The following is a 22,080-nucleotide window of genomic DNA, read 5'->3' as shown; positions in this document are numbered from 1 at the left end:
GGAAAACCTGCGCCTGAAACTGCTATAGCCACTTATAAAGCCAGTGAGATGATTTTAGGAGTTTTTGTTTTTACTGATTAAAATGTTTGATCCTAATGGAAGTTTGTGATTTGCAGCATGTTACAATGGCATACATGTTCATATCAGTCTGAAAATCCTGAATTTCATGTGACATTACACTCAGTTGGTGTCTATTGCTCCCTTACACTGTTTTGGGTGTCTTGGTCAAATGATTAAGCTTCGTTGTGCTTCAATTTGAACACTGAACTATTTGTTGGAATCTGTACAAATCTTTTTGGAAAATAAACAAAGTAATCTATTAGGTGTGGTCATTTAACTGTAAAATGTTGGCTTGCTTAAAATGTTGCTTGACATTAATGCAACAATTAATCAGTCCTGCCATTTGGGTGGTGGGGTATTGAACATATCTATCAAAGAGGACTAATTACAGAAACTATCACCTCCATGTCATATGAGAGATTATTAGTGAGTGTGAGGTGAATTTTGCTAAAAAATAAAAATAAAAAAAAAAAATCCCACAGTGTGGGATTTACGGACTGACTTCACATCAACATGGCTGCTCACTCATTAAAGAATAAAGTCTCTCTACCTTGTGTTTACATTAGTTTCTAGCAGTATTGGCTTTAAAACAGATAACACAGACAACAGTTTTTTTTTATATCTGTATCAGTAAGCATTTTTATTTATTTATTTGATTTTTATTTAATGTTATCACAGACTTTATTTGGTTAAATCAGGCTGAATAAACAGAATAAAACATACTAACACAAGGAAGATAAAACAAATTTAGTTTAGAACATCGAGTTCAGCTGGAGACCACCAGATGCCGCCATTAGTTTTTAGAAGTGACTTTAAATGAGACTTTCTTGCGTTATATTAAAGAGATAGAAGATTTAAAATGGTCAAGTGGGTACATCTTCCCTCTGCTCATATCAGGGTTTTAGAAATTAAATACAGAGTAAAAATTAAAGTAAATAAAGAGATTATCTTCTTTAGCTGTCCTCGCTATCTGCTGCAGGTTCTTGTGGTCAGAATCACTGCAATTCCCAAACCAGGCAGCGATGCAGCTGCTCGGGATTATCTCCATGGTCTCCCTATAGAACTCCTATAGGTCTCCTGTTAAGGTAAAGGTGTGGTAGATGGTATCTTTTGATGGAGCTGTTGTTGAGGGACCAGGTGAGGTTCTCAGCAGGTGAACATGGAATTTGGTACTCTTGATGATCTCCACAGAGGATCTGTAGATGTAGCTACAGCAGAGCACGATCACTCTGAGCTCTCCTGAAGTCACCAAGCACCTCTTTGGTTTTGTCAAAGTTTTGTCAATGTCAGGGGTGGATCTAGGATTTCATCTTTAGGGGGTTTTAGCCCTCAGTGAGAATTTAAAACAAGAAGAGTTTTATATTATATATTATATGACCACATAGTAAGCCAAAAGTTATGGTATTATTTAAAATGGCAAAAGTGGACACCAAAATTTTATGCATGATGTAATGATGCCAGTCTTGAATCAAATCAGTTCATGTATGTATGCATTCTCTACGAACAGTGTGTCCAATGAATGCGATCATTAATAATATATATATATATATATATATATATATATATATATATATATATATATATATATATATATATATATATATATATATTCACAAGACAAAGAACAAATCAATAAATGTTATTTTTACATGAATGGATGTTTGCATTAATATTTAGTTTGTTCTATCAACTCTGGTAATAAGAATAGAGAATAGTGAATTTTCACTGCTTTTGGTTGCCGTCTTTACGGTTTTCCGCCGATTAACGTTATAGATAAACGCCTCCAGCTCTGACTGCGCGTGCGCGAGCTTCTCCGTTCAATTAAAACTAACAGCTGATGACGCGCTTTTGAAAGACAACAACGCACGTGCGTAAAAGCAAAGTAAAAAAAAAAAAATCGCTCTTGGATCAAACATAATCATGATCAAAAATAATTTTCTTTCCCATCGACATGTCCTGCATTTTAACATGATTTTTATTTTTTATTTATGAATATAAAAATTATACTTTTAGTTTTAGGGTGGGTCTGTGAGATTACAGACAGGGGGCTGAGGACACCCTAGAAAAGGCCTAGAACCGTCCCTGGTCAATGTTCAGACTGATTGTTGGCTCTTCAAAAGACTGATATTCGTTTCCCTTTCTGTCTGAATGCTGAGGTGACTTAAGATAAGCCATTTTGAGGAACTTTGTCGGTTGTGATGCCAATGCTACAGGTCTTTAGTTATTAGTCTCTCTTGGATTTGTCTTCTCTGGGAAAATGCAACTAAACAAGATGTCTGTCAAAGTGATGACATGTTTTCCAGGTTTAGGCTCAGATTGTAGATGTACTGTAGGTACTGAGTGAGTTGATGGCCCATTTTCAAACAATGTCTAAAGAATACTTATGCATGCTTATGATTTTTTTATTGATGGATTCATTTATTGGTTTTCACAGTATTAAAAATAGTTAACAAAAGCTTGCCAGCTATTTTTCACAAATCCAGATATTTAAAAAGCAACTGCACCTAATTTGCTCTATCAACCACCTTTGATGCACACCAACATAAATGCAGTCAGGAAACAGGAAAATAACCACATTGTAATTTGATTCTGGATATATTGATATAATTATTAGAATAGAAGCTGAGTCTGTAGATGTTCTGGTGGAGCAGAGGCCAGATCTCAGTGTGTTCCTCATCAGACCAAAACGGCAGGTGGATTTATACAAGACGACTTCAATATGTAACCGGTTTAATATATAACATGATCTGCTGAATTAACAAACAAAGTCTAACCTACAGTAGATCATCTTCATTTGCTAAATGTATGCAAAACTTGTTTTTCACATTTGAGTGACTGAGCAGCGAGAACAGAATCATGAAGGTGTTGAACAAGCAGGTGCTGAAAAAGGCTGAGGAAGCACTCAGACTCTACTTTCCTGAGTCACAACTGGTTTGTAAACCACACTACATTATATAATTCAGTTTCTCTGGAATATTCTTCAATGTTTTATTGGTATCGACAAGTTTTTCAGGCATTCGTTGTGGTACAAAATGTGTTTTATCATTAGACTGTAGAGACTATCAATGAAGTGACAGAGAAAGGTCTGTTTGTGAAAAGGGTTGCAGCTGAAAATGAAGGAAAATATAGAAAACATGCTTATTTACTTATGATTTATTTAAAAGTGTTATACATCATTTTATCATAGAAATAAACGTTAAGCACTTACAATTTTGTACTTTTTTGTCTTCAGGTGTATGGATATGTTTGTCGTATTAATCGAGTAGACGTTGATCCCACAGATGTGCTGGTGGACCAGTGGCCGGATTTCTGTGTGCTGCTTGTTAAACCGGGTCAGCAGCAGGTATTACGCAAGATGACTTCAGTGTGAAAATAATTAGAGCTTATATACAATAATCTTTGTAGCAATAGATAAAAGAGAATCTAACAACACACTATATCTCAATTTTTATAGTTGTCCTGTTCCTTTTATATACAGGATCCAGACTTGATAAAAGATGTGTGCATTTTTACCAAGGACAAATCATGTCTCATGAACATACTAACCAGGACAGACGTTCTTGACTGGAAGCAGGACATGATTTTAAGTATTAATTTTTGATTTGTTATTATAACACGTACAGAAATACCCAACCTATGAAGCATTGTTTAACTGTGCAACCTGTAACATATCTGTTTAGGTGTTGACCTGCAGCATGAGGCAATGATAAAGTCTGTAGCAGCAAACAAAAGTGTACCAATTAACAAAATAGTTGTCAGACACTTGATGAGATTGCAGGATCCATCTAAGCTTCAAGTGGAGAGGTAAATGGTTTACTGTCACTGTAACTGGAATTTAAAAAATCTGGAATTATTTTGACTTCCTTGCTCTCCCAAAGTGTTCTCCCTTTTATCTCTCATGTGTCGCTTATTTAATGTGGGCCACATGTTTATGGGAAAAGAAAGTGATGGCCTTATAACTTAACCCAGATTGATGAAATCATTTAGGTTATTTTGTTGTTGTCACTTCAGTTTGTGTTTGAAATGAAGTAGGGTGTACTTTCTTTGTCCCATTATGCCATTATTGTATAGTCAGAATATTTTGATTCTGAGTCTTAGATCATGTGGACGTCCACCATGAATTCCCCTTTGAATTTGCTCTTGCCTTATCTTTAGCATTTAAAAAAAAAAAAAAAAGAGAACCTTTGACACATTTTCATTGTAACTTTGAACAAATGTTTTAAACTCATGGTATCTTAAGTATGTAACCTAGTGAGCCAGCATTAATGTATTCAATGTCAGAGATTTAAGCACTTATCTACGTCGCTCTGGATAAGGGCATCTGCCAAATGCTGTAAATGTAAAAAGTTACCTCTTTGAACCAGCATCTTGAGATACTTCCAGCCAGTATTATTATCTGAGCCAGTTGTTGTATCAAATTAATCACCATTTTCTGACCAAGTGGAGAAGTTGTGAGAAGAACCAAACTCTCCTTCATCCTCTATAGGTTATCCTTTCAAGTGTCATCAGTTAAGGAGTCTCATTCTGCCTTGATTAACAGCAAATGGCTCTTGGGCAGGGGTGAACGCACTGAGCCCCTGATCAGGAACATGATCAGGAACTTCCCTTCGTGTTGTGTGTTGGATTCAGAGGGTCGGCCGGTGTCGTGGGTCTTGACTTACCCTTCCTGTGCGATGGGAGTAATATACACGCTGCCGGAGCACAGACAGAAAGGCTATGCCAAAGCCCTGGCCACCACAATGGCCAAGAAACTACATTCAAATGGCTACCCGGTCTACTGCTTCATTAATTTGGAGAACCAACCATCGTACAGGCTTTTGACCAGTTTAGGCTTCACCAGGTATCTGCCTTATGCTTGGTTTTATTTTAATCTATGACTGCATAATTACTTTTAAGATAAGGAACATTCCCATCATGATTGTACAATTGAAGGTGGTGTTCAGCACAATATCTTATCCATTTGTAACCCTTTGACTGGTTGGCTCTCCAGTTCCCCTTTATCATTTTAATATCTATCCCCATGTAGTCTTGCTGGCATGGTTTTTCTTTTTTTTTGTTAATTTACGTCTTTTTCTTTTAATAAATTTCTTGCTATTTTCTGGTAACATTATATATTATTCTGTTTAAGAGCTATTAAAGTAATTTTATTTGGTGTTCGTGCATTACAACAATAAATGCATGAGAAACTTATATTGTGTTACAAATGTGTGATCTGTAAGACACAAAGGCAAATTAAATTATCCCCATGCAGCTCATCCTTTGCAAAAATGAAATTGCCATCAATCATTTAAACACATTTAACACCAAACACACACAGCCTTGTAAATTATTCGTTTGGTTTTTTTTATGACGAGCAAATAAAATTGATTCAAAACATGCTCATCTCCAGGACTGTCAAGTGTCATGCAGAGAAACTTTTTGACTATATATCATATATTTATTATGCCGCAGCACCCAAAATGTATCAGTCCAAAACATACTCGATGTCTCTAACAAAGTTAGACATTTCCCTCTTTCTTATGGCAGTGAAGCTTGTAATTGTATTATTATTTGGATTATTTTCATCACACTTTTCACACCAATGAGATCGACGATGCTATCGATGTAGCATCTTCCTCGTTCAGTTCCTGTGACCTATGATTACACTTGACAAACTAAGAGTAATTCTTCAAACTTGAGGCCTGCCATTCATCTAATGTCATAGGTGTCATAAAGTCATGTAATGCTGCTGAACAGCTTTTAACTTATTTTCTGGAGGAAGTAATTAACCATCTCTTAACCCGTACTCAGTAAAGTCTGAAACGCCAACTACATAACGAAATCAACATAAAGTTAAAGGTGGGTCAAAGATTACCAGCAGCTGATTAGTTTTAGCTGGTAAAAGTTGTCAAACGCCTACAGATGTGATCTTTACAGTCTCACACAGTGCCTTCCTACGGTGGCCGAGAAGTGCAAAACACATTAACAAATCCGAAAAAAAATTAACAAATCCGAAAACACAACAAGAAGTCAGACACCCGGAAACAGTAGGTATCGTTTTTGAATAGAATCTTACAGATCATTGGACAAGACACCTGTCACTCAAGATATACAGGTATGGAATCTTATGTGTAATGTGTAAAGTTCTCTGTTTAAATATAAGAAAATAACAAAATTAATCCACAGTAATCCATTCCATCCATCCATTCCAACTTCTCTCTGCGGCAGACTGTTGAACTTCATGTATATCATACATGTCAGACTACCCGAAAGAGGTTGGTATAGTTTGTGATTGGAACACTTACCGATCATTGGACAAGACACCTGTCACTCAAAGATGGGATGGATGGATAGATATCTATGAAGATGAACAGATTACATAAAACGTGGGCAGGAACTAGACCCAAAGTAAAATAACGAATGTGTAGATATGAACCTGCAGATAAAATAACAGAATGTTGAACACGTTTCCATAGAGCGAGTCACTTTTTTAAACTAGATTGTAACCTCATTTTTTTATTGTTTGTGACTGAATTTCTTCATCAGGAGCTTTGTATAGCCATGAAGTTGTTGAACAAGGAGGAGCTGAAGAAAGCAGAGGAAGCGCTCAGATATTATTGTCCCCAGGCGCAGCAGGTCTGTAAACAACACTGACGATCTTATTTCTCTAACATTTATTTGTTGTTCCCTGGTGTAAATAAACGGTTTAATTAATTCCTTCATTTATTCATTATTAGACTGCCACAGATACACGAGATGTAAAAAATCTGCTGATTTTAAGGAAATTTTGATTCTTTCAAAAGATTCGTTCATCAAAATGATTCGTTTATCAAGATGATTCGTTCATCAAAATGATTCATACACCAAAATGATTCGTTCATCAAAATGATTCGTTCATCAAAATGATTCGTTCATCAAAATGATTCGTTCAATGAATCGTTCAGTGACCATTTCTTCATATTACATGAATGCACCAGCAGGTGGCGAAAAAGAGCCAAGTCTAACTAAGTGGTTCATTTGACCAAAGCACAAAGTTTTCTTACATAAATAACATTTTAATATTTAATATTTAACATTTAATATGTATGATTGGTCAGACATTTACACACATATAAATTTACGTTATGTTAAACGTTATGTTATCTGTAGGTTAAATATGAATATATATAAAAACTTATGCACACAGTAACTATAACTGTATTTTGCATCTGCTGCCATTTCTTGCTGGTACCATGATGCCATCACTTTCTCAACAAACTGTAAAAGATTTATTTATCAGTTTGCGTTCCAGAGTACCAGCTATGCAGACTGCACTTTTATGAGGCTTTAGAAATGTCTGTCTCATTTCGTGAGGCTGCTGTTGAGAAGCTACATGAGAGAACTGGAAGGGCAGGAACATTTAAGCAATACACTAATAGTGCCCTAGCACAAATAACCTAGATCTTCTGCTTTGCCAGAGGCCCTGATCACATAATCACTTCAATCAGAGAGGAAACAGGAGATCCTGAGCATCTTGACCTGAACAGGACCAAACCACCTTTGATGCACACCAACATAAATGCAGTCAGGAAACTGAAAAATAGCAAAAATTTTATTTGATTCTGGATATATTGATATAATTATTAGCTGAGTCTGTAGATGTTCTGGTGGAGCAGAGGCCAGATTTCAGTGTGTTCCTCATCAGACCAAAACGGCAGGTGGATTTATACAAGACGACTTCAATATGTAACCGGTTTAATATATAACATATATAATATAATATATTGCTGAATTAACAGACAAAGTCTAACCAAAAGTAGATCATCTTTAGTTTGTTGACCTGTTTGTCACATATACAGAAACTAGAAACCCTTTTTAAAGTCACAGGTTTTTTCACCAAGAATGAAACAACTCTCCTATTACCCCAGATGGAACCGTCTCGTTGCAAAGAAACAAGCTCAGGGTTCTCATTGATTTAGCGTTGTAGTGAGTTAAAAAGGCATGTTTAAATAGAATTAAATTAAAAATTTTAATTTTAATTTAATTGTATAGCCAAAACCCCCCACCCCCACCCCCAGCGGGCCACAGTAAAATTATCAAACATTGACCGGTGAGCTACTGAGTTGTTTAAAGAGAACATTTGGTGCTTTTTTTTATCAGTAAATGACGTTTTGTTAAAAGAGTTTGTGTTTGGTGAAAATGACCTAAAATAATAGAATTTCTACTTTCATTTTCATTGATGCTCTTTATATTGCCTGTAAGAGGAAATATGGTATACATACTGAATATATTTAATTAATTTCTTTTTCTATTTCAATACAAATTAAATCTAATACACCACGGGTTACCTGTACGTGTGTCCTCACTTAAACAGTCGCACATTGCTCTGGTCAGTAGAACATTTAGTGAACTTTAGTGAACAGTTCATCAGAAACGTCCTGTATCATGAATTTCCCTTTGTGTTGTGTGTTGGACTTATGCACAGACACAAAGGCTACGCCAAAGCCCAGGTCACCGTACTGGCATAAAAAAACTGCAATCACAGGGCTACTGCTACGTTAAGGAACCACCTTTACCAGTATAGGATCTGTCCTACAGCTATTTGGATGAACTTTAATCAAGTGTGTTGATGTCATGAAACCTAGAGGTTGAACCCTAATGACTGTGGAAAGTCCAGGAATAAAAAGCTCTGTAGCTCCAGCAGGCTACATAATCACTCGCATTTCTCTAGTAAGCTCTCTGTGGCATGTAATATTCCTGTATATCTTCTACATAAAGGGGTGTCAAACTGTGGCCCGCGGGCCAAATTTGGCCCGTGGTGTAATTATATTTGGCCCGCGAGATCATATCAAATGTGCATTACAGCTGGCTAGCCACATGCTCCGCTAATACTACAAATCCCAGAATGCCTTGCCACTGTATTGATGTGTAGTCACGAACAGCAAGCGCCCCTCATTCTATGTTGACAGTTGTTCAAGGCAGGGACTCCGATTTTTGAGAAATGCTTCAGATAACTGAGTCGGGCTGATAATAAACAAAAATCAAAACAAAAATCAAAACAAACGTGTAGCCAATGAGCAGAAAGGGACGGGGCTTGTCAATATGGGCAGAGAGAGTGTTCAGTGCGCATGTGTGACATTAGCAGAAAGTGGTTTTAACATTGACATGTAGGATAAAAACAAAGAAAGAAAGTGAAGAAAGGTTTACGATAAGGCAATAAGTAGGACGTGTTAATATAGGATCAGCTTTCTAGCGCTGGAGAGAACTGAAGAAGCAGGAAGTTGGCCCATATTCACAGGTTGGAGTTTCCCGAGTCAATAACTCCTGAGCGAAACGCTGTTACTACACAAATAACACCTCTTTTCTATCGTAGTAATGTAGAGAGGCAGCTACAACTGTGTTTTGTGTAGTAACAGTGTTTAGCTCAGGAGTTATTGACTCGGGAAAGAACTCACAAGTTGTTCCAAATCCTGTGTTTAAGCAAAACTAAAGTTCCCTTTTGGTACTCGAGCTGCATTGAAACGCTATGGGAACGCCCTCTGCGTGACCGCGCTCTGAACCACGCGTGTAATCTGACCAATAGGCGTTGGGACGTGACGTCATCGGCGGATGGCGTCGCGTAAACAGGAAGCTACAAATGGCTGCGAGATGGACAAGACGCTAGCTTCTGCTCGTTCAGGTAAGCGCTGTTTTTCTGATACCATGTTGCTGATTGAGTGATGGCTGGCAGACAGAATTTGTTTTTCCGTGTCCCCTTTTCATTACCGGGAAAGATTCGCATGATCGGTGTGTTGTTTGCTTGGGAGTGGAGCATGCACAATCGGCTCTCGAGGGAGTCGATTGCTCGCATTGCAGCCGCATGGCTATGTGCACGCTTCGCTCCCGGAGAGCGCTCTTCGAGGAGAGCGCTCTCCCTCGTGGCTCCGGTCCTGCTCTTGCCGAGGCAAAGCGGCGCCGGCGCTCGTGGGGCTCGCAAGTCGATTTATGCTTCTATTCCCCCCGCGCGAGCAGCGCGGCATTACATGTCTCCCCCTCCGAGGAAGGAGAGCTGATGGATGCTAGCGAGCCCGTGGGCTCCTCACAGCCTGTGCTGTATGAGGAGCTCCTCGAGGTTGTGACACGAGCCGTAGCCAAGCTGGGTTTAGATTGACCGTTGGAGCAGCAGAAGCAGCGCACACCCAGTAAGCTGGATGAGTGTTTTCTGCGCCCTGTGTCAATTCCTCAGTGCCAGAGCCTGCCATTTTTTTCCCGATCTGCATGCCGAGGTGTCCAGATCCTGGAAAACCCTGTACTCTACGCGCACTTCCCCTACTCCCTTCTCGCCTTACGCGAATGTGGTTGGGACTAAGGCGTGCGGCTACGGGGCGATGCCACGTGTGGAAGAGACGCTGGCTAGCTATCTCTCCCCTAGCGTAGCATCATTTTTTACTACGATAGAGAGGGATCTCCTCTCACAGACAGGCGCAACCCTGGTGCACCTCCGCCCAGAGCTGTGGAGGCACAGTTCATAGCAGCTGGTCTCACTACCGAGGTAGTAGAGACCCTTCTCCACTCCAGAGCTTCCTCCACGAGGAGGTCGTACGGCGCACGATGGCGACTGTTTGCGTCGTGGTGTGAGCACCATGGCCTGGAACCAGTTAACTGCCCGATCGGCTCAGTTCTGGAGTTCTTACAGGAACAGTTTACCGCTGGGTTAACCCCCTCGACTCTGAAGGTTTATGTGTCCGCAATCGTGGCATTTAGCACCCCGCCGGCGGGGCAGTCGCTGGGTAGGCACCCATTGGTGACACGTTTCCTCCGTGGTGCCCAGAGGCTGAGGCCCGGGATGCGACCCAGAGTGCCTGTCTGGGATCTGGCAGTTGTGTTGGCGGCTCTATCGGGGCCCCCCTTCGAGCCATTGACCGAAGTGGCCCTTAGGGTTCTGTCTATTAAGACGAGCTTCCTCTTGGCGATTTCCTCCCTGAAGAGGATCGAGGATCTGCAGGCCCTGTCCGTGGCCCGTCTCACCTGGAATTTGCCCCTGGCATGGCCAGAGTGTTTCTCTATCCGAAACCTGGGTACGTACCGAAGGTGCCTTCGGCCCCCTCACGACCTGTCGTGTTGCAGGCATTCTGCCCTTCTCCATTTACAGCCCCCGAACAGGAACGACAGAACCGACTGTGTCCAGTGCGAGCACTGGTCACTTACCTCCGCAGGACGAGTCCGTGGAGAAAGTCGGAGCAGCTGCTCGTCTGCTACAGCCCTAACAGGAAGGGTTTCCCAGCCGCTAAGCAGACGTTGAGCAGATGGCTAGTGGATGCGATTGTGTCGGCTCACGAGTCCTCTGGCCTCCCCGCACCACTCGGGGTCCGAGCTCACTCCACCCGGAGTGTGGCGGCTTCTACGTCCTGGTCCGCTGGAGTGGCACTCCAAGACATCTGTGACGCTGCGGGTTGGTCCACCCCGCTGACCTTTGTCAGGTTCTATGACCTTGACCTCAGAGCCACCCCGGGCTTCTCTGTCCTACGTGCAGGTGCCGAGGCCCTCACTCTCACTCGCAGCTCGAGTTCCGAAAGGGAACGTCTCTAGGTTACGACCATAACCCTAGTTCCCCGAGGAACGAGATGCTGCGTCTCCGTGCCACACTCCCTGCATCCCTGCGGCGCTTACCTTCTCTCACAGGAGCTAGCGTCTTGTCCATCTCGCAGCCATTTGTAGCTTCCTGTTTACGCGACATCATCTGCCGATGACGTCACGTCCCAACGCCTATTGGTCAGATTACACGCGTGGTTCAGTGCGCGGTCACGCGGAGATCGTTCCCATAGCGTTTCGACGCAGCGTCTCGTTCCTCAGGGAACTAGGGTTACGGTCATAACCTAGAGACGTTTGTTTCCATATGAAAAAGGTTGAACATTACATATCAGTTAGTTTTTTCAATAAATATTCAGTTTGGCCCGGGACTTTATCTCAGTTTTATATTTTGGCCCACTGTGAATTTGAGTTTGACACCCATGTTCTACAACGTTTGCTGAGTAAGTGTAAAAAAAAAAAAGTGGGCTGGACTTGGGAAACACCGAATGAACTCAGCTAAGCAGCACTAAAAGTAGCCTGGCAATTCCCAATAGCTTATAAGTGTCGATTCAGTGGAGTGAGTGAATCTTCACCTGAAATAGGTTTTGTTTGTTGACTGGATTTTGTTGCAGCACTTTAAAAAAAAAAAAAAAGCTATGAAGGTGCTGAGCAAGGAGGAGCTGAAGAAAGCTGAGGAAGCTCTCAGACATTACTTTCCCCAGTCACAGCAGGTCTGTAAACAGCACAGTTAACACATTAAAGAAATTATCAGTCATTTATATTTATAACATATTTTATTCCTTTTGTGTCACATTAACTAGAGCTGTATGATATAAATGTAAAAGATGTATGATATAAATGTAAAAGAGATAGCATGAGAATCAGTGCCTGGACATTTTTAAACCTTGTAAATGATTCTACAAAATGATTACAGTATGTTCTGACTCCGTCACATTACACTTGGAGTTTGAACCTAAAGTGTAGAAATGAATAAATGCTATAAGACAAAAATACAGTGAATTCTTTGCTCCTCCAAATTCACAGTGGCACTAATCCCAGTATGATACCATGTATGTAGGTATATGGATTTGTTTTTCTGATGAATCGAGTTGAAGCCAGTCCCACAGATGTGCTGGTGGATCGCTGGCCTGATTTTAACGTCCTATTCATCAGACCACAAAGGCAGGAGGTATTTCCTGACGTGGCTTTACTATAAAGTATCGACAACGTAACTACTGTTAAGTTTTTTATATTGATCTGTTTCTCTCACATGCAGAAAGCAGATCTTTTCAAAGCCATGTCCGTTTTTGCCAAGGATGACAGATCCCTCAGGAGCGTACTGATCAGGACAGACATTTTTGACTGGAAGCAGTACTTCTGTCTAAGTATTCATTTGACTTCTTTTTGTTGTGTTATAAAGGTTTCCTAACATATTGGGCCACTAAAATGGTAGTTATGTTCAGTATGCAGCTGTTGTAGCACACATCATCAACATGGTGTATCCACTCACAGAACTGTAACTCGCTTATGTTTCTTGCACCACTCTGGACACACTTAAGACATTGTAGACACTGTAGTGAGCACTATAAACACTCTGCTATCTGCAGGCATCCTGGTGGCATGCCTAAATGATGACCACAGCATGCATCAGTTAGAGATGATCAAAAGCATATCAGGCTATTCCATATCCTGGCCAAGTTGTACCATCACCTGGAGTGAGGTTTCACTCAACTGCCTTACAGTTTGCCTAACATCCGGGCGCAGTGACACAACACTGTGTACTAATGGAAGCATATCACAGCAGCAGGAAAGAGTGAGAAAGGAACGAGAGAGAGTTTTGTTTAGCCGCACAGTGTTAACCAATATACACAGAAATGATGGTAGGATTTCTCTGCATCATGCTAGAAGACCTCAGCATATGCCTTACACAGATCATGGTGATCAGGAACATTGAATTAAAACAAACTATTAATGTTCTCCTAGTAAAAATACATCCTTGTAAGATTTTAGTCTGTGCTCCTCTGGTCTAATGGTCAATCTAATAAACCCTGCAATCTAAAAAAATCTGTTGAGGTGTCGACGTGTGCCACATGGACCTGATAAGAAGTACAGCTGTGAACAAAGGGGTGCAGAATATTAAAAACCACATGTGCCACATGATGAAGCTCAAAGATCCTTCTAAACTTACCACGGAAAGGTGAGAGATCTGCCATTAGGTGTCTCGGTTTATAGTTAATTCTAAAACTAGTCAGCATTTTAACCCGCAAGTCATTTTTAACTTAATTAAACTAAAAAGTTTTGGTCAAACATACATAGTATTTATAATGCAACAGCTGAACAACAAATGAAATGATACACAGGGTATTAAATTAAACTTACACAAAAACGCTCTGCAGGTTCTCCTTAACAGTGTCTTCGCTGGACGAGTCGCACGTTGCTCTGGTCAATAGCACCTGGAAATTTGGCTGCGGTGAATTAAGTGAGCGGTTCATCAGGGAAATTATTGTGAACTTTCCTTCGTGTTGCCTGCTGGATTCTGAGGGGCGACCGGTGTCCTGGATCTTGACCTATGCTTCCTGTGCGATGGGAATGCTGTACACATTGCCAGAGCACAGACAGAAAGGCTACGCCAAAGCCCTGGTCACCATATTGGCAAAGAAACTACATTCAGACGGCTACCCGGTCTACTGCTTCATTGAGTTGGAGAACCAACCATCGTACAGGCTCTTTACCAATTTAGGTTTCACCTCAGATCCATCTTACAGGGCTTGGTTTGTATGTGATCATTAAAAACAAGCTTGTTTATAGAGATATTTGTTGGATGAGAATTTGGTGATATCACGTAATTGTTTTAATCATTGAGACATATTGTTTTAGAAAGGCTGCTGTTGAGCTCTCACACAAACTGACCACAGATTTCACACCTTTTCTTTATTCTGATGTTTGATTTGAACATTACCTGAAGCTCTTGATATGGACCTGCATTATTTGGCTGATTAGATTACCGTAGAATTGAGCAGCTGGGCAGTGAGTGTATTTATCATTTACACACAAAAGTAATATTTTATTTATTCACCCAACTTAAATATCCTGTGTGAGTCCTGTGCATGTCCAATTATTTTTTCATTCTTAGATTTCTTCTCCTGGTACATTTTAAAGAGAGACATATGACTGATCTGGTAAGCCTTATTGCAATGTGTCTTATAGTGTGCTGTGGACCATTCACTTTATGTAGACACATGTCCTTCTAAATGTTATGTCATGGCCCTAGTCACCAAACTCTTTATTTTAATTCTTTATTGATTATTTTCAAAGCATCTTTGCTTTAAAACATCTACAAAACATAGTACTGTATTTTTGTTCTCTGTTTCATATCAAACCATTAGCTATTCACCTTTTTTACAGTGGGGTAAATAAATATTCACAGTTCCTGTGCAGCAATTCATATGAAATTTTTCATACCAAAAAGCTCCATTATGGAAGAAAAGGCATGTTGAAGCTTGTTTAAACATTTGGGAAAGTCTGTGAGTTATTTGGAAAATGGAGGCTGTAGTGGTGGACTGCATCTTTTGTTGGTTTCTTGACAAAAAGCTCTTTCAGAGTGTTCTTGGCTCTTGAGCTACGTCGGAGCTACATCCTCTGACTCTCTGGTCAGAAATCTTGTGAAGAGCTCCTGTGCCTGGCTTGTGAATGATGGCATGATGTTTTTTACACTTGTGACTAAGAGCTCAATAATCTCTTCATTCATTCATTCATTCATTCATTCATTCATTCATTTTCTACCGCTTATCCGAACTTCTTGGGTTATAGTGAGCTTGTGCCTATCTCCGGCGTCATCGGGCATTGAGGCAGGATACACCCTGGATGGAGTGGCACTAACCCAGCTAGTTCATATTTAATTCCCCTTCTCTGTAATGTGGTGCCAACTTTTCTGAATCTTTATAATTGTTGTACTTTTGTTTTGCTCAGTACTTTTATACTTTCATGCACTTTTAGATGTCAGATCAAACCTGTCCTGGCTATTTTAGAGGGACCAAAAACAACGAACACAATAAATTTCTCTAATAATCAGAAATTGCCCACAAACCCAAATAAACATGAATGTCATTTTCTCCATTTTTGTATAAACAAACTCTGTACCATTTACGCTGGGTCCAGCACTGTAAGAAATAAAAAAATGTGTGAAAATAAAACGGTGAGGTTGAAGATCTTAATGAAGAACATGAAGTTTATTCATGAAGTACTTTGGGTTCATCGGAGTCAGTAAGAACCCAGGACAAATCATGCTCAAGCATTTTATACTGTTTTCCCTCTTTGTAGATTTAATGAAGTTTCCCTTTAAATGTGTATTGTGTGTAAGAACTGAGTGTCTCCAAAATGGCTGGGTCAAACGTTGTTATCTAGCCAGATGTCTTTAAATGTTAATCATGGTCACGTACACTTTGACTTGGTATTGTTCCAGTTATCACTCAAATGGTCACTTTAAATGGTAATTCTTTATGTCCTGCTGCTGCTCCCATACTAAAGATGTAATCACGTATTATTCATTTAGAGTTCTAAATGGATTACATTATGATACTTAAACCTTTTTAGGAATGATCTCTTTTCGATGTGTATCTTGGAGTGGAAGCTGGGTGCATTTATCTGTAATTTCATACAGCACATACGGGAAAGTGTGTCTGAGCACCAAACACTATCAGGAAGATCATTCCAAAGTTTGGGAGCTGAATAAGAAAACGCTCTACCACCTTTAGTAGACTTAGATATTCTGGGAACTACCAGGAGTCCTGAGTTTTGTGATATCAGGGAGCGTGAAGGATTGTAACGTGTTAGAAGACTAGTTGGATACATGGGAGCTAATCCATTAAGAGCCTTGTACGTAAGTAGCAGCAGTTTGTAATCAATTCTAAACTTAACAGGTAGCCAGTGTAGAGATGATAAAATTGGGGTTATATAATGATATTTTCTTGTCCTGCAAAAGAACCCTGGCAGCTGAATTTTGGACTAACTGTAGCCTGTTTATTAAAGATGCAGGACAACCACCTAGTGAAATAGCTTAATTTGGACAATTAAGCTATTTCATCTGGTTTCAATGAGACATAACTGTGTATCGTCAGAATAACAGTGGAAACTAATTCCATGCCTTCTAATGATGACAATGTCAAATGAGATTCCTGAGTTGGATCTGACACAGACGGTTAATCCTTTACTCCTCAACATCCCTAAGCTCCTTTACCCCAAGGAGAATGCCAATAAGGAGAAGGAGACCACCGCCTAGGTCTGTTCGCTCTCTTCAGCCTGTAGTCTGTGGGCTTTTTGTGTTGTATGGTTCACTAGAGCTAATTGGTGTGTTTCTACAGGAGGGTAACGAAGTGTGTTACGACTGCGTGTTCATCACCGACACTCAAACGGCGGCAAAGAAAAACACCACCTTCATCAGTGAGATGATTTTAGACATTTTTGTTTAAATTTTTTTTTTACTGATTAAAATGTTTGATCTTAATAGAAGTTTGTGATTTGCAGCGTGTGACAATGGCATACATGTTCATATCAGTCTGAAAATCCTGAATTTCATGTGACATTACACTCAGTTTGTGTCTATGGCTCCCTCACACTGTTTTGGGTGTCTTGGTCAAATGATTAAGCTTCGTTGTGCTTTAATTTTAACACTGAACTATTTGTTGGAATCTGTACAAATCTTTTGTGGAAAATAAACAATCAAATCTATTTGGTGTGGTCATTTTACTGTAAAATGTTGGCTTGCTTAAAATGTTGCTTGACATTAAAAAGAAAGTAACACCTCCATGTCATATGAGAGATTATTGGTAAGTGTGAGGTGAATTTTCCAAAAAAAAAAAAAAATCCCAGAGTGTGGGATTTACGGACTGACGTCACATCAACATGGCTGCTCACTCATTAAAGAATAAAGTCTCTCTACTTTGTGTTTACATTAGTTTCTAGCAGTATTGGCTTTAAAACAGATAACACAGACAACAGTTTTTTTTAATATCTGTATCAGTGAGCATTTTTATTTATTTATTTGATTTTTATTTAATCATTAATGTTATCACAGACTTTAGTTGGTTAAATCAGGCTGAATAAACAGAATAAAACATACTAACACAAGGAAGATAAGACGAATTTAGTTTAGAACATCGAGTTCAGCTGGAGACCACCAGATGCCGCCATTAGTTTTTAGAAGTGACTTTAAATGAGACTTTCTTGCGTTATATTAAAGAATTAAGAAGAATTAAGAATTTATTATTATAAAATCTGCTCATACCAGGGTTTTAGAAATTAAATACAGAGTAAAAATTAAAGTAAAGAAAGAGAGACCATTATCTTCTTTAGCTGTCCTCGTTATCTGCTGCAGGGTCTTTTGGTCGGAAACTCTGCAATTCCAAACCAGGCAGCGATGCAGCTGCTCGGGATGATCTCCATAGTCTCCCTATAGAACATGGTAAGGTAAGGGGGTGGTAGATGGTGTCTTTTGATGGATTTGTTGTTGAGGGACCAGGTGAGGTCTCTCATATTATATATTATTATTGTAAAGAATACTTATGCATGCTTACGATTTTTTTTATTGATGGATTGACTTACTGGTTTTCCCACCAGGTGAACACCATGGAATTTGGTGCTCTTGATGATCTCCACAGAGGATCTGTAGATGTAGCTACAGCAGAGCACGATCACTCTGAGCTCTCCTGAAGTCACCAAGCACCTCTTTGGTTTTGTCAAGGTTTTGACAATGTCAGGGGTGGATCTAGGATTTCATCTTTAGGGGGTTTTAGCCCTCAGTGAGAATTTAAAACAAGAAGAGTTTTATATTATATATTATATGACTACATAGTAAGCCAAAAGTTATGGTATTATTTAAAATGGCAAAAGTGGACACCAAAATTTTATGCATGATGTAATGATGCCAGTCTTGAATCAAATCAGTTCATGTATGTATGCATTCTCTACGAACAGTGTGTCCAATGAGTCATTGATAAAAAAAAAAAAATATTCACAAGACAGAGACCAAATCAATAAATGTTATTTTTATTTATTATTGAATGGATTATTTGCATTAATATTTTGTTTGTTCTATCAACTCTGGTAATAAGAATAGTGAATTTTGACTGCTTTTGGTTGCCGTCTTTACGGTTTTCCGCTGATTAAAGTTATAGATAAACGCCTCCAGCTCTGACTGCGCGTGCACGAGCTTCTCCGTTCAATTAAAACTAACAGCCGATGACGCGCTTTTGAAAGACAACAACGCACGTGCGTAAAAGCAAAGTAAAAAAAAATCGCTCTTGGATCAAACCGATAAATAATTTTCTTTCCCATCGACATGTCCTGCATTTTAACATGATTTTTTTTTTTTTTTTCATGAAAGTAAAAATTATACTTTTGGTTTTAGGGTGGCTGAGATTACAGACAGGGGGCTGAAGACACCCTAGAAAAGGCCTAGAACCGCCCCGGTTCAATGTTCAGACTGATTGTTGGCTACAAATAACTACATTGTAATTTGATTCTGGATATATTTATATAATTATTAGAGTAGAAGCTGAGTCTGTAGTTCTGGTGGAGCAGAGGCCAGATTTCATTGTGTTCCTCATTTATACAAGACGACTTCAATATGTAACCGGTTTAATATATAACATGATCTGCTGAATTAACAAACAAAGTCTAACCTACAGTAGATCATCTTCATTTGCTAAATATATGCAGAACTTTTCACATTTGAGTGACTGAGCAGCTAGAACAGAATCATGAAGGTGTTGAACAAGCAGGTGCTGAAAAAAGCTGAGGAAGCACTCAGACTCTACTTGCCTGAGTCACAACTGGTTTGTAAACCACACTACAATATATAATTCAGCTTCTCTGGAATATTCTTCAATGTTTTATTGGTATCGACAAGTTTTTCAGGCATTCGTTGTGGTGCAAAATGTGTTTTATCATTAGACTGTAGAGACTATCAATGAAGTGACAGAGAAAGGTCTGTTTGGGAAAAGGGTTGCAGATGAAAATGAAGGAAAATATAGAAAACATGCTTATTTACTTATGATTTATTTAAAAGTGTTATACATCATTTTATCATAGAAATAAGCTTTAAGCTCTTACAATTTTGTACTTTTATGTCTTCAGGTGTATGGATATGTTTGTCGTATTAATCGAGTAGACGTTGATCCCACAGATGTGCTGGTGGACCAGTGGCCGAATTTCCGTGTGCTGCTTGTTAAACCGAGTCAGCAGCAGGTATTACGCAAGATGACTTCAGTGTGAAAATAATTAGAGCTTAAATATAATAATCTTTGTTGCAACAGATAAAAGAGAATCTAACAACACACTATATCTCAATTTTTATAGTTGTCCTGTTCCTTTTATATACAGGATCCAGACTTGATAAAAGATGTGTGCATTTTTACCAAGGACAAATCACGTCTCATGAACATATTAACCAGGACAGACGTTCTTGACTGGAAGCAGGAGATGATTTTAAGTATTAATTTTTGATTTTTTTTCTTATTACAACACGTACAGAGATCCCCAACCTATGAAGCATTGTTTAACCGTGCAACCTGTAACATATCTGTTTAGGTGTTGACCTGCAGCATGAGGAAATGATAAAAGCTGTAGCAGCGAACAAAAGTGTACCAATTAACAGAATAGTTGTTGGACACTTGATGAGATTGCAGGATCCATCTAAGCTTAAAGTGGAGAGGTAAATGGTTTACTGTCACTGTAACTGGAATTTAAAAAAACTTGGGAATTATTTTGACTTCCTTGCTCTCCCAAAGTGTTCTCCCTTTTATCTCTCATGTGTCGCTTATTTAATGTGGGCCACATGTTTATGGGAAAAGAAAGTGATGGACTTATAACTTAACCCAGATTGATGAAATCATTTAGGTTATTTTGTTGTTGTCACTTCAGTTTGTGTTTGAAATGAAGTAGGGTGTACTTTCTTTGTCCCATTATGCCATTATTGTATAGTCAGAATATTTTGATTCTGAGTCTTAGATCATGTGGACGTCCACCATGAAATCCCCTTGGAATTTGCTCTTGCCTTATCTTTAGCATTTAAAAAAAAAGAACCTTTGACACTTTTTCATTTTAACTTTGAACAAATGTTTTAAACTCATGGTATCTTAAGTATGTAACCTAGTGAGCCAGCATGATTCAATGTTAGAGATTTAATCACTTATGTACGTCACTCTGGATAAGGGCATCTGCCAAATGCTGTAAATGTAATTGTAAAAAGTTCTCTCTTTGAACAAGCATCTTGAGATACTTCCAGCCAGTATTATTATCTGAGCCAGTTGTTGTATCAAATTAATTACCATTTTCTGATCAAGTGGAGAAGTTGTGAGAAGAACCAAACTCTCCTTCATCCTCTATAGGTCATCCTTTCAAATGTCATCAGTTAAGGAGTCTCACGCTGCCTTGATTAACAGCAAATGGGAGTTTGGCACGGGTGAACGCACTGAGCCGCTGATCAGGAACATGATCAGGAACTTCCCTTCGTGTTGCGTGCTGGATTCAGAGGGTCGGCCGGTGTCGTGGCTCTTGAGTTACCCTTCCTGTGAGATGGGAGTAATGTACACGCTGCCGGAGCACAGACAGAAAGGCTATGCCAAAGCCCTGGTCACCATATTGGCAAGGAAACTACATTCGGACGGCTACCCGGTCTACTGCTCCATTAATTTGGAGAACCAACCATCGTACAGGCTTTTGACCAGTTTAGGCTTCACCAGGTATCTGCCTTATGCTTGGTTTTATTTTAATTTATGACTGCAAAATTACTTTTAAGATAAGGAACATTCCTATCATGATTGTACAACTGAAGGTGGCGTTCAGCACACGTTCATCCAATATCTTATCCATTTGTAACCCTTTGATTGGTTGGCTCTCCATCTATCTCCATGTAGTCTTGCTGGCATGGTTTTTCTTTTTCTTTTCTTAATTTACATGTTGTTGTTTTTAAAATAAATTAAAAAAAGTTTGATATTTTCTGGTAACATTATAGATTATTCTGTTTAAATGCTATTAAAGTAAAACTTTTTGTTGTTCTTGCATTACAACAATAAAACCATGAGAAACTTATATTGTGTTACAAATGTGTGATCTGTAAGACACAAAGGCAAATTAAATGATCCCCCTGCAGCTCATCTTTTGCAAAAATGACATTGCCATCAATCATTTAAACACATTTATCACCAAACACACACAGCCTTGTAAATTATCCGTTTTTTTTAGACGAGCAAATAAAATTGATTCAAAACATACTTGATATCTCTAACAAAGTTAGACATTTCCCTCTTTCTTATGGCAGTGAAGCTTGTAATTGTATTATTATTTGGATTATTTTCATCACTCTGGTCACACCAATGAGATCGTTGATGCTATCGATGTAGGATCTTCCTCGTTCAGTTCCTGTGACCTATGATTACACTTGACAAACTAAGAGTAATTCTTCAAACTTGAGGCCTGCCATTCATCTAATGTCATAGGTGTCATAAAGTCATG

At 39.1% G+C, this 22,080-nt stretch overlaps 4 protein-coding genes across 10 annotated transcripts in view; all 4 read left to right on the top strand.

Moving 5' to 3' along the window:
• Positions 1 to 5,250, top strand: part of LOC113655287 (glycine N-acyltransferase-like protein 3) — a 47,723-nt gene extending 42,473 nt beyond the window's left edge. Inside the window, exon 6 of the transcript XR_007140355.1 lies at positions 5,006 to 5,250. The gene's annotated coding sequence lies outside the window, so the exon portion shown is untranslated. The remainder of the gene's footprint in view (positions 1 to 5,005) is intronic.
• LOC113655285 (glycine N-acyltransferase-like) lies at positions 2,085 to 5,250 on the top strand. Of its 4 annotated transcripts, none has more exons than XM_047812194.1 (7): positions 2,085 to 2,216; positions 2,675 to 2,753; positions 2,904 to 2,991; positions 3,293 to 3,403; positions 3,515 to 3,647; positions 3,741 to 3,864; positions 4,601 to 5,250. In XM_047812194.1, exons 2-7 carry the CDS (start codon positions 2,695 to 2,697, stop codon positions 4,935 to 4,937), a joined length of 852 nt encoding a protein of 283 aa, XP_047668150.1. In that variant the 5' UTR covers positions 2,085 to 2,216; positions 2,675 to 2,694; the 3' UTR covers positions 4,938 to 5,250. The 4 variants fall into 4 exon arrangements, with proteins under 4 accessions (XP_047668150.1, XP_027021514.2, XP_047668149.1 ...); XM_027165713.2 differs by having other exon boundaries at positions 2,090 to 2,216; positions 4,547 to 5,250; XM_047812193.1 differs by having other exon boundaries at positions 2,093 to 2,216; positions 3,539 to 3,647; positions 4,547 to 5,250.
• Positions 4,763 to 15,774, top strand: LOC113655290 (glycine N-acyltransferase-like protein 3). Of its 3 annotated transcripts, none has more exons than XM_047812191.1 (7): positions 4,763 to 4,900; positions 6,586 to 6,675; positions 12,201 to 12,299; positions 12,647 to 12,757; positions 12,845 to 12,953; positions 13,642 to 13,765; positions 13,965 to 15,774. In XM_047812191.1, the coding sequence occupies exons 2-7, from the start codon at positions 6,601 to 6,603 to the stop codon at positions 14,356 to 14,358; spliced, it is 912 nt and encodes a 303-aa protein (XP_047668147.1). In that variant the 5' UTR covers positions 4,763 to 4,900; positions 6,586 to 6,600; the 3' UTR covers positions 14,359 to 15,774. The 3 variants fall into 3 exon arrangements, with proteins under 3 accessions (XP_047668147.1, XP_047668148.1, XP_027021544.2); XM_047812192.1 differs by lacking the exon at positions 4,763 to 4,900 and adding an exon at positions 6,070 to 6,154; XM_027165743.2 differs by lacking the exon at positions 4,763 to 4,900 and adding an exon at positions 6,269 to 6,447.
• Positions 15,775 to 19,240: 3,466 nt separating this feature from the next.
• LOC113655293 (glycine N-acyltransferase-like) lies at positions 19,241 to 21,657 on the top strand. Of its 2 annotated transcripts, none has more exons than XM_047812215.1 (5): positions 19,241 to 19,400; positions 19,702 to 19,812; positions 19,948 to 20,056; positions 20,155 to 20,278; positions 20,955 to 21,657. In XM_047812215.1, exons 1-5 carry the CDS (start codon positions 19,326 to 19,328, stop codon positions 21,343 to 21,345), a joined length of 810 nt encoding a protein of 269 aa, XP_047668171.1. In that variant the 5' UTR covers positions 19,241 to 19,325; the 3' UTR covers positions 21,346 to 21,657. The 2 variants fall into 2 exon arrangements, with proteins under 2 accessions (XP_047668171.1, XP_047668170.1); XM_047812214.1 differs by having other exon boundaries at positions 19,924 to 20,056.
• The last annotated feature ends 423 nt before the right edge of the window (positions 21,658 to 22,080 follow it).

The sequence above is a fragment of the Tachysurus fulvidraco genome, chromosome 4, assembly GCF_022655615.1.
Source record: "Tachysurus fulvidraco isolate hzauxx_2018 chromosome 4, HZAU_PFXX_2.0, whole genome shotgun sequence".
NCBI lineage: Eukaryota > Metazoa > Chordata > Actinopteri > Siluriformes > Bagridae > Tachysurus > Tachysurus fulvidraco.
The sequence above is the reverse complement of the archived record's forward strand: the minus strand, read 5'-3'. Positions and strand labels throughout refer to the sequence as shown.